The 14,243-nt window shown below is 31.0% G+C and overlaps 1 protein-coding gene across 1 annotated transcript; it reads left to right on the top strand.

Moving 5' to 3' along the window:
- Positions 1 to 6: 6 nt before the first annotated feature.
- On the top strand, positions 7 to 8,614 carry LOC111704848 (arfaptin-2). Its single transcript, XM_023477206.1, has 11 exons — positions 7 to 189; positions 1,819 to 1,941; positions 2,103 to 2,167; positions 3,015 to 3,086; positions 3,929 to 3,982; positions 5,177 to 5,221; positions 5,624 to 5,736; positions 6,033 to 6,123; positions 6,918 to 7,001; positions 7,430 to 7,537; positions 7,959 to 8,614. The coding sequence occupies exons 1-11, from the start codon at positions 144 to 146 to the stop codon at positions 8,001 to 8,003; spliced, it is 846 nt and encodes a 281-aa protein (XP_023332974.1). The 5' UTR covers positions 7 to 143; the 3' UTR covers positions 8,004 to 8,614.
- The last annotated feature ends 5,629 nt before the right edge of the window (positions 8,615 to 14,243 follow it).

Genomic DNA, 14,243 nt, shown 5'->3' with positions numbered 1-14,243 from the left:
ACCTTCACACTGACCTTCACACTGACCTTCACACTGACCTTCACACTGACCTTCACACTGACCTTCACACTGACCTTTACACTGATCCTGACCTACAATTTAAAGGGGAGGATGGTCCTGTAAAGCAGAGTTGGATTGGAGGGATGAACCAGGGCTGTGCTCCAGTTTTCCAACCTTTTGGAGAACCAGGTAAATATATTTTGTCTGAAAGGGATTGTAGACGTGATTTCAATCTTCTTTTTATAACGTGGCATGTCCGATTCAAAATGGCACCCTTAAAATCTCAAGCTGAGGAACAATGGGGAAGATATTCGTGTTTGAATATTTAAAAAAAATGTTGCATTCTGTTAAGTTCCTTTATTGTCACTTTTTTATAGAGACTACATTTATGAAAATAGTAAATTTTTCAACTGTAAAAATAAGGATGTCTCATTCATCCTTGTTCAAAGAAAGGTTAAAAGAGCACCGTTGTGAATCGGACATGTTAAGGTAAAAGCAGATTTTTTAGATTCAACCAAACAATGTTGGAAAGTCTGATGTACAGAAGAAGATTTTTTAGATTCAACCAAACAATGTTGGAAAGTATGATGTACAGAAGATGTTTTTCCTTTCATTATTTTTTCAATTGTTAAAAATAAATTATCTGTTAAACATAATCATACCAGGTTGGAAAAAAACACTTAACTTTTTTTTAAATTGCTGTTTTCTTCACACGTCAGTAAATAATCCGTCGCTACATTTGTGTCACCTTGCAAACGTTTCTACCTTGTTTATGTTTTATACAGGAAATATTTTTAACTACACAAAAACAAGACGAAAATCTAGTGATTAGCTGTTTACATCGAAAGGGTTGAAGGTTTCGATCATTTTTAAACTTGACCGTGAGATACTCGTAATTTTTTTTTTCGAGATGGTTAACATTAAACAGTCAACACTACTTTAATTCAGAGGGTCATCTAGACAATTTTTGGCAGATGTAAGACTTCAATTTGTGGCAGAGTTTATGGACTAAAGGTGCTAAAAGCAGACTTTTGTTATGGTCTTAGATATTATTTGTGGCCGTTTTTTGTGTCTAAAAGTTGTTATGTGACATTGTATGGGTGTAATGGGGTGTGCATTGTTTACACAGATTAATCCTAGATGAACCTCTACTTTAATTAATCGAAAGCTGGTGAATTCTCATTTTTATTTAAACTTTTATTTATAATCCTGTCAGGAATTTTATTAGAGTAATCAATATTTCGTCTTATCAAATTCCTTATAATCCATAAATCAATTTTAATAGGTTTTTTTTTGTAATTCTTAACAGTACTTAGGATCCGGAACTGTTTGATCCGCAAAATTTTGGTATCTGGATCCGGATCAACAAAGTTTTGGATCCAGATCTAACATGCAAAATCTCAAGAAAACCTGCAAAATTAAACTTTTTGCTCTCAAAACAAATAAAAAAAAACTTAACTGAGAAGAGACTATTAAAAACTTGTCCGTTAAGGTTGAGCTTACATTTAACAATGAAGCGAAGAAAAGAAGAAAAAAATGTGGGCAATTTTTCATTCGTTAAATAAATTAGCTACCTTGAAGAAATGTTCATGACCTGGATCAGAATTGGATCCCTTTCCTTTCAAGGGCGAATCCTGGATTCCGTTCCGCATTAACATTAAGTGAATCCTAAGCACTGGTTCTAACTTAACGCTTAATTATTACTGGGGATTCTACAATGTTAATCTGCCAAGTTCAATTTTTAAATTGTCTTCATAGTCAAAATTTGAAATTTGTGATTAAGAATTAATTATTAATTAAATGTTATTAATATTTCAGTATCAACAAATATTCCTTTGAACACCCCTAGCCCCGGCAGTAAAGGGACGAAGTTGGAGACAATTAAGAACTGGACGATTTCAACATACAAGTGCTCTAAACAATCACTTTATGAGAAGCTTGGTAAGAAATGGACTAAATAATCTACGGAGGTTCTAATATTTAATAATTGATGATTCAGCTTTTAAGATAAAAAAGATTAAATCAAATTTTTAGTTTGTTGATATATACGTATTCCCATTTTTTAACCTTTTTTTAAACAAATAATTTTACTATTTTTTCAGGAAAGACAAATCGAACCGTTGATATTGAATTGGAGTCTCAGATCGAAGCATTAAGAGACACACAGGGATTTATCATTAATAGCATTTATAGTTCTTAGGCTAATCTGTTACAATAGGACTATATTTTAAAACCTTAAACGCAAATTATTTCCAGAATCACGCTGATACATTGATAAGTGACTTTAAGACTCGTTATAACTTTAAAAACTACCATGAAAAAGAGACACAGCAATCGTGCAGTGTAAACAGACCCATTTCGCTAAATTAGTAATTTAATAAGTGTGACAAGTAAAACTATTTGCTTTGTAACAACATCAAATTCACTTAGTATTGATATAATGTCGTCTTCCTATTATACAGTTTTCTGATGCTCACTCATTCCCAAAAATTATTTGATTTAGCAATCATCAAGAAATATAATTTAGGATAATCCTATATTATTATACTGTACCAGCCTAGGATGATCATTTTAGGTACTTTTACACTCTGGAAAAAGAAATTTTAAAGAAGAAGTTTTTCTGCCTGATTATTTCAATCCTAAACTTACTATTTTCTTAATTCAAATTAGAGCTAGGATGTATATGTATTGTAAAGTATTCGCCTGTCTACAGACCGATGATAAAAACTATTTCTAAGGTCGACTACGAAAGTAGCTTTTCTATCATTTAATTTTAACATTTTACTCGAACCTTTTAATTCTTGAAACAATTAATGCTAAGAAAAAGTACGAAAAAATTTTAAGATTAATAAATGTTAAATGATTTAAGAGAAGGTTTCGGAAATATTCTAAGATTAATAAATGTTAAATGATTAAAGAGAAAGTACGAAAATTTTTTAAGATTAATAAATGTTAAATGATTAAAGAGAAAGTACGGAAATATTATAAGATTAATAAATGTTAAATGATTAAAGAGAAAGTACGGAAATATTCTAAGATTGGCCAGATCTCTCACTTCTCATTTTTACCATGTAGTTCAAACACAGGTAAAATTGATAAAATAAGATATAATTATAAATATAATAAAAATATATCATAATTATATTTTCTCTTGAAAAATATAATTTTTCTTCCATTTTTTAAATAATATCTTTTCATGTTTGTATAATCTTTTTAATGGTTAAAATTGCTCAATTTTCCGTTTAAAATAATAAATTAAAATGTAAAGAATCGGGAGAAATCTTTCAAATTGATCCAATTTTTTTTATTCTCAACCGAAATTCTGGGGGAGGGGTATGAATTCTTTAAAATATCTACCCCTAGAGTTGTTGCTAAAGATGGAAAGAAGGAAAACTACAAATTATTTTTAAAATGATTGGTGTTTTATGTCAATTCATTGTCAAAAAAATCTTTACAAACCTTAATTTTTTTTCGTTCTGTTGGCCTTGTTTTATCCTGTCTGGGGGCTGCTAAAGAATATACAATATGGTGTTCCATAGAGAATTATTCAAAAATAAATACATCAGAACCATGGTGTTGATTTTCTCTAAAACTCATTTTTCTTCCCCAACCCTCCCTAATTTTTTTTCCCTGAAGTTAAATATGATCGCGTGGTAATATTTTCTTGGGTTTTATTCGCTAAATTGGGGAAATTAACTGAATTTTGTTGGAAAAAAAGATCAATAAGAATGAAAATCTTGCCTTTTATGTCAAATTAGTTATTTTTCCTACCCAAAATCATCAAAAATAATTACCCCCAGGGGGGAGGTAACTCTTAAAAATATACTCACATATTTATTTTTCTTTTTTCCTAAATTCTTCTCATTTTAGTTGTCCAACAATTTGCTTAAAAACAAATTTTCTTTAATTTTATTTTATTACTTTAAAGAGTGCAATGGGAGAATGTTTCTCAGAATTAGCACATAAATCACCAGAACTACAGGTAATAAATCACCAGAACTCAGGTAATAAATCAACTGAACTACAGGTAATAAATCGCCAGAACTACAAATAATAAATCAACAGAACATCAGGTAATATATCACCAGAACTACCGATAATAAATCGCCAGAACTACAGATAATAAATCACCAGAACTCAGGTAATAAATCACCAGAACTACAGGTAATAAATCCCAAGAACTGCAGGTAATAAATCACCAGAACTACAGGTAATAAATCAACAGAACAACAGGTAATATATCACCAGAACTACCGGTAATAAATCACCAGAACTACAGTTAATAAATCCCTAGAACTGCAGGTAATAAATTACCAGAACTACAGGCATAAATCACTAGATCTACATTTAAGAAATCCCGAGGACTATATGAAATTAATCACCAGAATTACAGGTAATAAATCTCAAGAACTGCAGGTAATAAATCAACAGAACAACAGGTAATATATCACCAGAACTACAGGCATAAATCATTAGATCTACATTTGAAAAATCCCGAGGACTACATGTAATAAATCACTAGAACTACAGGTAATAAATCACTGGAGCTACGTTTAATAAATCACTAGAACTACGGGTAATTCATCACCAGAACTACAGGTAATAAATCACCAGAACTACACGTAATGAATCACTGGAAATACAGGCAATAAACCACTAGAACTTAAGGTAATATATCCCCATATATACACTATACACTATACACTACAGGTAATAAATCACCAGAATTACATGTAATAAATTGTCAATACTACAGGTAATAATTCATCAGATCTACTAACTCATCATCAACAGATCTACAGGTAATAAATTACCAGAGCTACGGATAATATATCCCAATGAATCCCCGGAACTACAGGTAAAATATCTCAAGACACACAGATAAAAAATCATTAGAACTAAAGATAAAAGACAACCAGAATTAAAAGTAATAAATTACCAGCAATACAAATTACCAGAAATACAAGTAATAAATCACCAATGAATTAAGAAAGAACGGACAATGTTTAAGTAATAAAAATGTAAACCGTTTAATTACACAAATTAGTGTACACGTTAGGTAAGGCTTGATCATAACTGGTGGTAGGAGATTACTTTTAAAAACATATTTTATCGTCAGTTATTGAAAACAAAAAAATAAATTACCTCTTGAGATAACATTAATTATTTTCGTCAGGAAGAGTTTCTTTACAATGCAGAAACCCAGAGAACCTTATCTAAGGTAACTTTTATTTGGATTGTTTTTTTGTGGACACTGGGAGTGACAGGCTAAACCAAAATGGATTTTTTTTTATTATTATTGTTGTGTTTCCACAGTTAACGTTGGGCCCTCCAGCTAGTAATTAGTATTTTAATTCTAAAAGAAAGGGTTTTAATTTCTGTCTATATATTTATCCTAAAATGTGTTAAAAAAATCACAGATTGGTCCCCCTTTTTTGTGGATCTCACTTGCCCAAAGAAGGTCCCTCAAAAACAGTAAAAATTGATTTTTTAGATGTGTGAACAGATAAAAACCTTTTTTTTAAAGACGTTTGAAGGCAAAAGAATTTAAGAATTTAAGATAAACGAATAAACAACATGAAATATAAATATATGTGAATGATAATAAAATTTAATCTTGTAGAATGGAGAACATTTACTTGCTGCTCTTAACTTCTTCGTGAGCAGCGTGAACACTCTCGCCAACAAGACCATGGAGGATAGTATCCTCACAGTCAAACAGTATGAAACAGCAAGGTATATATGGGGGGGGGAGACACGGGACATCAATCCATTATCCTTGGGATTTTCTATATTCTTAAAAATTTTAATATTTTTTTTGCGGTTTGAAGAAACAAGTATGAAAAAACAGCATTTTTTATTTTAGAAACTTTGTGTATGGTCGAGTATATCCTTAAGGGGCTAATAGTTTTCTTTTTTGTCCATTTCATCAATTTCTATGAATTTATTATTTTACCGGTTTTTTGATATTCTTGAATTCCAACGTTTTTTTTTTTAAATCTGGATTAAATTTAAATCTTTGTGTGTTCTAGAGTTGAATTTGATGCGTATAAAAGTGATTTGGATTATTACGCTGTTGCACCAAAAACTGAAATTAACCAAATAAAGATGGCTGAAACTCAGGTAATTGTTAGATTTTTTTTGTTTAAAAATTTTTCAGATTACACAAGTTAGTTTAACCCCTTTTTCATGCATTCTACCATTTATAAACTATTTTACTCTCACCCCCTTTTTTTTGTATTCCCCCAGTTATCATGTTTTTGGTCTCAAGCTTTTTGTCATTAACATTCTTTCCCCCGTTGTACTCAAAAAGAAACAATAAAAAATAAGATTTATGAACTGCAGAACTAAGTGTAATTTTGTCTAATTTTGATAAGGACTAAGTCCGAATATGGATTTCAAGTGGGAAATTTACCAACATCTGTTTTGCGTGTTTTCTAACAATTTCTATTTCCCAATATCTTAGAAATCGTTTTCATTTTAGTTCAATGTGTATTTATTGCAATGCATTCATTTAAGGAACTGATTACTCTCCACATACGCTTACTTTAAGATTTTTGTAAACCTGGTTTAAACCAATGAACACTCACTGATTATCATGATTATCAAGACATGGTTGAATTGCACAAACACGTGTCAGCCACTTCTCTTCAGCTTGAACCGATGCACAAAAAAGTGGCTTAACTACCCTTGCACGGTTCAGCTGCTTCTCATTATTCATAAACTCTGGTCCCGGACGGTGTAAACTCTTAGTATTTTAAGTTTTCACCATTTATTTTTTCAGAATTCATAATTTGGACCATTTTAATCTGGTTTAGAAACTTTCAGGAAAGTAATTAGTTCAGAGAAATAACCTTGCAATAAAATAAAAAATATCCTAATGTTTTTCATTGAAACATAACATATTTTTTATCTAGGCGGCCTTCAACAATAAGAAGTGTGAGTTTGAGAAGCTTAGATCTGATGTTCAAATCAAACTCAAGTTTCTAGATGAAAACAGGGTAAACAATAAAAACTCTAGTTTCTAGATGAAAACAGGGTAAACAATTAAAACTTAAGTTTCTAGAGGAAAACAGGGTAAACAATTAAAACTCAAGTTTCTAGATGACAACAGGGTAAACAATTAAAACTCAATTTTCTAGATGAAATCAAATAAACTGTTTTGAATAAAATTTCTTGATGAAATCAAATAACTGTTTTAACTCAAGTTTCTAGATGAAAACAGAATTAAAAAATTTAACTCAAGTTTCTGTAAATATGTATATATAAATCTTTTTATTTTTATTTGTTTATCTATCTACTTATCTGAACCATGTTGGCAGTCTTCGCTTCCCTAGCTGGAGTTCCTTTTTAGATTTTAAACCATTGACTAACTAACTGATTGATTGATTGAGTGATAGATTGATTGATTGATTGATTGATTTATTAGGTAAAGGTAATGCAGAAGCAACTGTTGCTGTTCCATAATGCTGTATCTGCGTATTTCTCTGGTAACCAGGCCGCTCTTGAATCCACCATGAAACAGTTTGCCATCAAGGTATCCTTGGTCCACCACCTCCCCACCCATCAAATTAAAGATTTTAGCAAAAACATTAAATGAAGGATTTCCTCCTTTAAACAAATTTATTTTTCTTAAATCATCACTTTTTACAATTCAGTAATAAAATCAATAAAATTATTTCTGCCCAACTTAGGGTGGGGGGGGGGAGGAACAATTTGAAGAGGGGGATGTATATTTATTTTTGCAAAATATAAGATTTTCCGTAATAGAAATTCCGCCAAAAATTGATTTTTTCCCAAAATTTGTTAACAACAATATTTTTCTCCTCATCAGATCAATTTTCAGCTTTTTAATATTCCCCTGAATTATTTTTACAATATTGGAAAGGAATAAATGTCATTTAAAACATTTTTTTTTCGTCATAAAATTTTATGATTCTAATAGATGACATTTTTAGGTTAATGGTCCCAACAGTAATCCACCCTCCTGGATCGAAAAGTAGAATCCATAAATATCATGACTTGAACATGAACAGTAAGATCCATAAACATCATGGATCCAACAGTGGAATTCATTAAAATACATCATGGATCGACAGTGAAATCCATAAGCATCATGGATCCAACAGTGGAATTCATTAAAATACATCATGGATCGACAGTGAAATCCATAAGCATCATGGATCCAACAGTAGAATCCACAACATTCATTGAACAAACTGTAGAATTCAAGAACGGAGGAATCCATAAACATCATGGATCAAACCGTAGAATCCAAAAACATCATGGATCAAACAGTGGAATTCATTAAAATACATCATGGATCAAACAATGGTATCTATAAATATCATGGATCAAACAATGGAATCCATAAATATCATCAAATTATTCAATTGGGAAAAATTCTTAAAAAATTATCCAACGTGGAGGCAGTTCAACTGTAGAATTTGCTTACAATCTCTAAATTAAATTAACTATTTTATTAGAAGTCCAATATCGAATCACGAATGAAAGGTCTAGAGTCTAGACACCAAAACTAAATTGTATTCTAATAATTAATTCAATGACATGGAGCCTAACAGATGCATTTAATACATTCCATTTCTTCACATTTTCCAATTTGTTCACTGTTTTGATTTAGTATTGCCGAGCTTATTATTTTTTGAAATCTTGTTTTTTGCACTTTTTTTATTTTTTCTTCATGCGAAGATATATAAGGTATTTTCAGAAATCTCTCATATTCCTTATTAAAATTTTCTGAATCAATTAATCGTATTTCATGTTCACCACATTGACCCTAGAAGTACACTTGTCCAAAAAATATTCACGTAGACACAGGTGACATTTTTAGAATGCTTGATTTCCTCTTTTTATTAATCTCAAAATTAATCTACTTAGTTGGTATCCAGGAAAGTGTATAGAATTCATCTAATCAGAGTAGCGTATATAATCCCGAACAGCTGGGAAATTTGAAATTTAGCGCGCCATTTAATTAGAGAACTCATATTGAATAGAATTTATCAGGGATTACAAAAAGAGTGTCCTAAAAAGCGAATTGACCGGACCCGGTAACTAACTGGGAACTTTTATTGAGATAAACCTAGGTAATCAAGCTTTATCTTATCTTTTGAGCTTTAGAGCTTTGCTTGTATCAAAGATATAAAACCGTTTTAATCCTTACTTCCGATTCGTAAAGAATTCAATTCATGTGTCAATAACCCTGCCTAGCCCTGGTGTCCTGCATGTCCTGCCCTACCCCTTATGTGTTTAAAACATTTCAACGCAATGTAGAACATTAAAGACCCTTAGAGAATAGAGTTTACGTAAAGAAATGCACATATTGTAAAATGTATTATTTACGGGGGGAAACGCATGAAAATTTTCTCACAAATGTCGTCTTCCTTTCACATTATCAAACCCGCATTATTTCTTTAAGACATAGATAATTTTGAAAGCGTATACCCAAACAAAATACAAAAATAAATATCGTTAAGTGTCTAAACAATAATTTGTATGTCTGAAATTGTGCTGAAATGGTGTACACACTCAGAGTCTCTCCATGCTGGGTTGGCTTTCAATGCATGACACCGGCTGGAATTTTTTTTCAAATGATATTAATAGTTTTAATTTAATTGTGTACTCTTTTCAACTTATTGTAAACATCCCCCTCCAGTTTCCACTTCTTCTTTCGTGTAAATTATCATGTTTTACAATCTTCTCTACAAGAATGAGTTTACATATTATATATTTAATATTATAAATAAATTTTTAAAAATCAGATTAGAACATAAGTCATTGTAGGACGACCTTATGATGAATTTTCTAAAACGTTAAAGTTGTTGTTCCTTGCAGCAGTGAACATGTTTCTTTCATACCAAAATTTTTTACTAAATAAATTTAGGGTTGTTAATCGTTTTTGTAACGGGTCTTAAAGGTTGTAATTTATTTAGGGATGTTAACGTTTTCATTTTTCAGAAAAACGATCGTTTCGTTATGAAAACGACGACGAAAAATCGAAAACGAAACGATCGTTTTTTTTAAAGTTCGTTTTGTAAAAACTGTCGTTTTTATAAAATTCGTCGTTTCCTTAACTATCGTTAACGACGACCCTTCGTTAACGATCGTTAACGACGACCCCTTCGTTAACGATGGTTAACGAAGAGAGGAAACCGACCTGAAGGGCATCTGTTCTTATCATTGAGTAGTTTTTAAGAAAATATCAAGGAGTTTTAACTCCCCCACATTCCACAACTGTTAAACTTCATGTAAGACGACATTCTATAAAGTTGCATGTAATTTTTTTTCCAAAAACGACCGTTTTGATAAAGTTTTTGATCGTTTCGTTAACGATCGTTAACATAATTTTCAATAAATTTTTTTTTCAAAAACAATCGTTTTGAACTGTTAGAAAACGAATAGCGATCGTTTTTGAAAACGATTGTTTTTGAAAAAAAATTTATTGAAAATTAATAATTTCTCTTCATTTACTTTAAAAAATGTTTGATTTTTCGAAAAATGTTCGTATTTTTTCGCGAAATAGATTGTAGCGATATTTTGCGCAACTATTTTTACATTTCTCTGCAAACCCTATCCATGACTCAACGATCAATCGTTTTTATTATTTCTAATGACTTACGATTACTATTAGGATTTTAAAACTCATGGCATATAAAGAGCTATTAATGGTAATCCTGATTATAATGAATTATATACAACTGGATTAATCCTATGGATAATATATTCATAAGATACTCTTCATTATACATTAAACTTTAAGATAACTATTCGGAGCACGCAGGAGTAATGCGAGGCGGAGTGGATTTGCAAACAAATAAAGCCAGGGGTATATATTTTCTTGAGAAATTATTACTCATCAGGTTATTTAGTATTAGACTTTCACTCTTCTTTTTCTAGCAACATGATTAGCATTTAAATATTGATTATGTAGTCTGTTTTTAAAGTACATTGTAGGGCTAAATATTTGCGGTTTTATTTGAGGAATTAGGTAAAATTTGGGGCATGCGAGATAACATTAAAAAACTTGAACCCGCTTGGTTCAGCTCTTTTCCACACAAATATAGAACAGACAAGCCAAATTCAAGTTTCACGCACAAAATGAAAGGAATGTTCTGGAAATAAACAAAAAACTTGCCATTTTTCATTTTTCTTCCCAATTCTTTAAATAATATGAGTAAAAAACATATCTCTAGTTTAAAAATCCTCCCTGTCTATATAGTTAATAAATCCTCTCTGTCTCTCTAGTTTATAAATCCTCCATGTCTCTAGTTTATAAATCCTCTCTGTCTCTCTAGTTCATAAATCCTCCATGTCTCTAGTTTATAAATCCTCTCTGTCTCTCTAGTTTATAAATCCTCCATGTCTCTAGTTTATAAATCCTCCCTGTCTAAATAGTTTATAAATCCTCCCTGTCTATATAGTTTATTAATCCTCTCTGTCACTCTAGTTTATTAATCCTCCCTGTCTATATAGTTTATAAATCCTCCATGTCTCTAGTTTATAAATCATCTCTGTCTATATAGTTTATTAATCCTCCCTGTCTATATAGTTTATAAATCCTCCCTGTCTATATAGTTTATAAATTCCCTGTCTCTCTAGTTTATAAATCCTCCCTGTCTCTAGTTTTGAAATTCGCCATGTCTCTCTAGTTTATAAATCCTCCCTGTCTCTAGTTTTGAAATTCTCCATGTCTCTCTAGTTTATAAATCCTCCATGTCTCTAGTTTTGAAATCCTCCATGTCTCTAGTTTATAAATCCTCCCTGTCTCTAGTTTTGAAATCCTCCATGTCTCTAGTTTATAAATCCTTCCTGTCTCTAGTTTATAAATCCTCCCTGTCTCTCTAGTTTATAAATACTCCATGTCTCTCTAGTTTATAAATCCTCCCTGTCTATATAGTTTATAAATCCTCCCTGTCTATATAGTTTATAAATCCTCCCTGTCTATAAAGTTTATAAATCCTCCCTGTCTATATAGTTTATAAATCCTCACTGTCTATATAGTTTATAAATCCTCCCTGTCTATATAGTTTATTAATCCTCCCTGTCTATATAGTTTATTAATCCTCTCTGTTTCTAGTTTATAAATCCTCCCTGTCTATATAGTTTATTAATCCTCTTTGTCTATATAGTTTATAAATCCTCCCTGTCTATATAGTTTTTAAATCCTCCCTGTCTATATAGTTTATAAATCCTCTCTGTCTATATAGTTTATAAATCCTCCCTGTCTATATAGTTTATAAATCCTCCCTGTCTATATAGTTTATTAATCCTCCCTATCTATATAGTTTATAAATCCTACCTGTCTCTCTAGTTTATAAATCCTCCCTGTCTCTCTAGTTTATAAATCCTCCCTGTCTCTCTAGTTTATAAATCCTCCCTGTCTATATAGTTTATTAATCCACCCTGTCTATATAGTTTATTAATCCTCTCTGTCTCTAGTTTATAAATCCTCTCTGTCTCTCTAGTTTTTAAATCCTCCCTGACTCTAGTTTATAACGAGTGTACAGTGTGGACTATAAATCGTACTGTTAAGGTGTTGTTTCGACATGAAACTTCAGAAAGAAACTAATGGAGAAATAAATGAAAATATAATTGCTTTTTCAGAAAAGTAAAAAAGAGGTGCTTAGTCAATTTAGAGTAAATAGAAATCCATTATTTTTTAGTGTACACGGTGTACACTGAACAGTTTACATTAACTACATCACTTACATCGGGTTAAAAGAAGATAAAGAGAAAAGTCAAGTCTTTATTGCAAGTGACGCAAGTTCCAATTCATATTGGGGAACTATGTAGAACCATTGGAATGTCAGGGGTCGTTTTTTTAAAAACTTTTTATAAAGAAAATTTAGTTTCCAGACAAAGCTTGATTCCCAAGCTAGTTTATATAGATTCAAGCTAAACATTGGCCCCCTGTACTCATATCATTAATGTATAGTAAATATATATATTCTGCTGCTCATTGAATGGAAATATAATAGGAAATATGTTGGTTAATGAGAAGGTGAAATGTAATGACCCATCTACACTGTGCAAAGAATCTTTAGTATACTAAGAAAGCAGGATGTCCCAAAAGTTCAAACGTGCGAAATAAGATTAGGTTTCTAAAAATGAAAAAGAAAAAAGAAAAAAATAGAATAATAAAATAATAGAATAATAGAATAATAGAAAAATAAGACATGGTTCGGTTTTCTACAACTGTCAAGGTTTTTACATTTTGCTGTGGCTTTGTTAAGGTTGCAACATTTCAGATAATTTCAAATTGTTTATCATTTTTATCCTTTCAAAAATAAAAAAAACGAACCATAAAGGAAAGGAAAGCAAATTTTATGAATTAACAACGTGAACAAGTAAAAACTCGAACCAGAATATTGGCTTCCTCTTTATCACGAATTACTTTAACATATAGCAAAAATTCACTTTTAAAAGGATTTTAAACATTTTAGAAATTTTGAAGAAAAAAATTATTTCTTATTCAATTTGTTTAGGTGGACCTGATTCAACCAGTCATTGACGTATTTTTTAACCATCTGGAAAAAATTGTAAAGGAACTGAGTTTTTGCAACCAACTCTTTTTTTTTAAATTCCTATATCTTTGTAACCTGATGGTGTAGACCTTTGAGATTTCAAACTTAGATTATTTAATTGCACACAATTCATTATAGTTTAATTATCTACAGTCTACGGCATTTGGATGCAAAGATAAAGGGATTAGAAAACCAGGATAAATATATGTTAGTTTCTGTGTTTCACCATGGTAAACAGGGGCTCAGCATCATTTTACACTTATGTTACGCGAGCCATGCTGCGTGTATAAAGTCTGCTTGTCACCCCTGTGTATTTCTGAGTTCTCCCTGAAGATCTGTACGGAATGTATTGTGAAAGAACTAGTTTTAGGAATTGTTAACAGACTAACTACGCAGGCGCAAGATTTCTCGCGGAGTAGTGAATAGTTTATATCAGTATATGTTTATTCGTCTTGCAAGTTTTAACCGTGTCCAGAATTCTGGGATCACTGTGGTAACTATTTTTATATATANACTTAAATCCTGTATCCGCCCCTGGCTATGAGCCATGTTAAGTCAGGAGCTGTCGATCATTACAGTGTAGATTGGGATCTATTGTTTCATACAATCCTGTCAATTTTAAGACTTAGTCCTTAATCCATAGTACTTAATCCTTATAGTTACGATGCAATTTTTTTATTAGTATTTTAAGTTCATTTCTTT

Source organism: Eurytemora carolleeae, unplaced genomic scaffold (assembly GCF_000591075.1).
Source record: "Eurytemora carolleeae unplaced genomic scaffold, Eaff_2.0 scaffold626, whole genome shotgun sequence".
NCBI classification, from domain to species: domain Eukaryota; kingdom Metazoa; phylum Arthropoda; class Copepoda; order Calanoida; family Temoridae; genus Eurytemora; species Eurytemora carolleeae.
The sequence above is the reverse complement of the archived record's forward strand: the minus strand, read 5'-3'. Positions and strand labels throughout refer to the sequence as shown.

What these genes read in the sequence shown, in the direction of transcription:
- LOC111704848 (XM_023477206.1), top strand. Translation starts at nt 144, where the DNA reads ATGAACCAGGGCTGTGCTCCAGTTTTCCAACCTTTTGGAGAACCAG. An exon ending in ATCACTTTATGAGAAGCTTG is followed by an intron (nt 1,942 to 2,102) that starts GTAAGAAATGGA and finishes CTATTTTTTCAG; the next exon opens with GAAAGACAAATCGAACCGTT. An exon ending in AGTTTCTAGATGAAAACAGG is followed by an intron (nt 7,002 to 7,429) that starts GTAAACAATAAA and finishes TTGATTTATTAG; the next exon opens with GTAAAGGTAATGCAGAAGCA.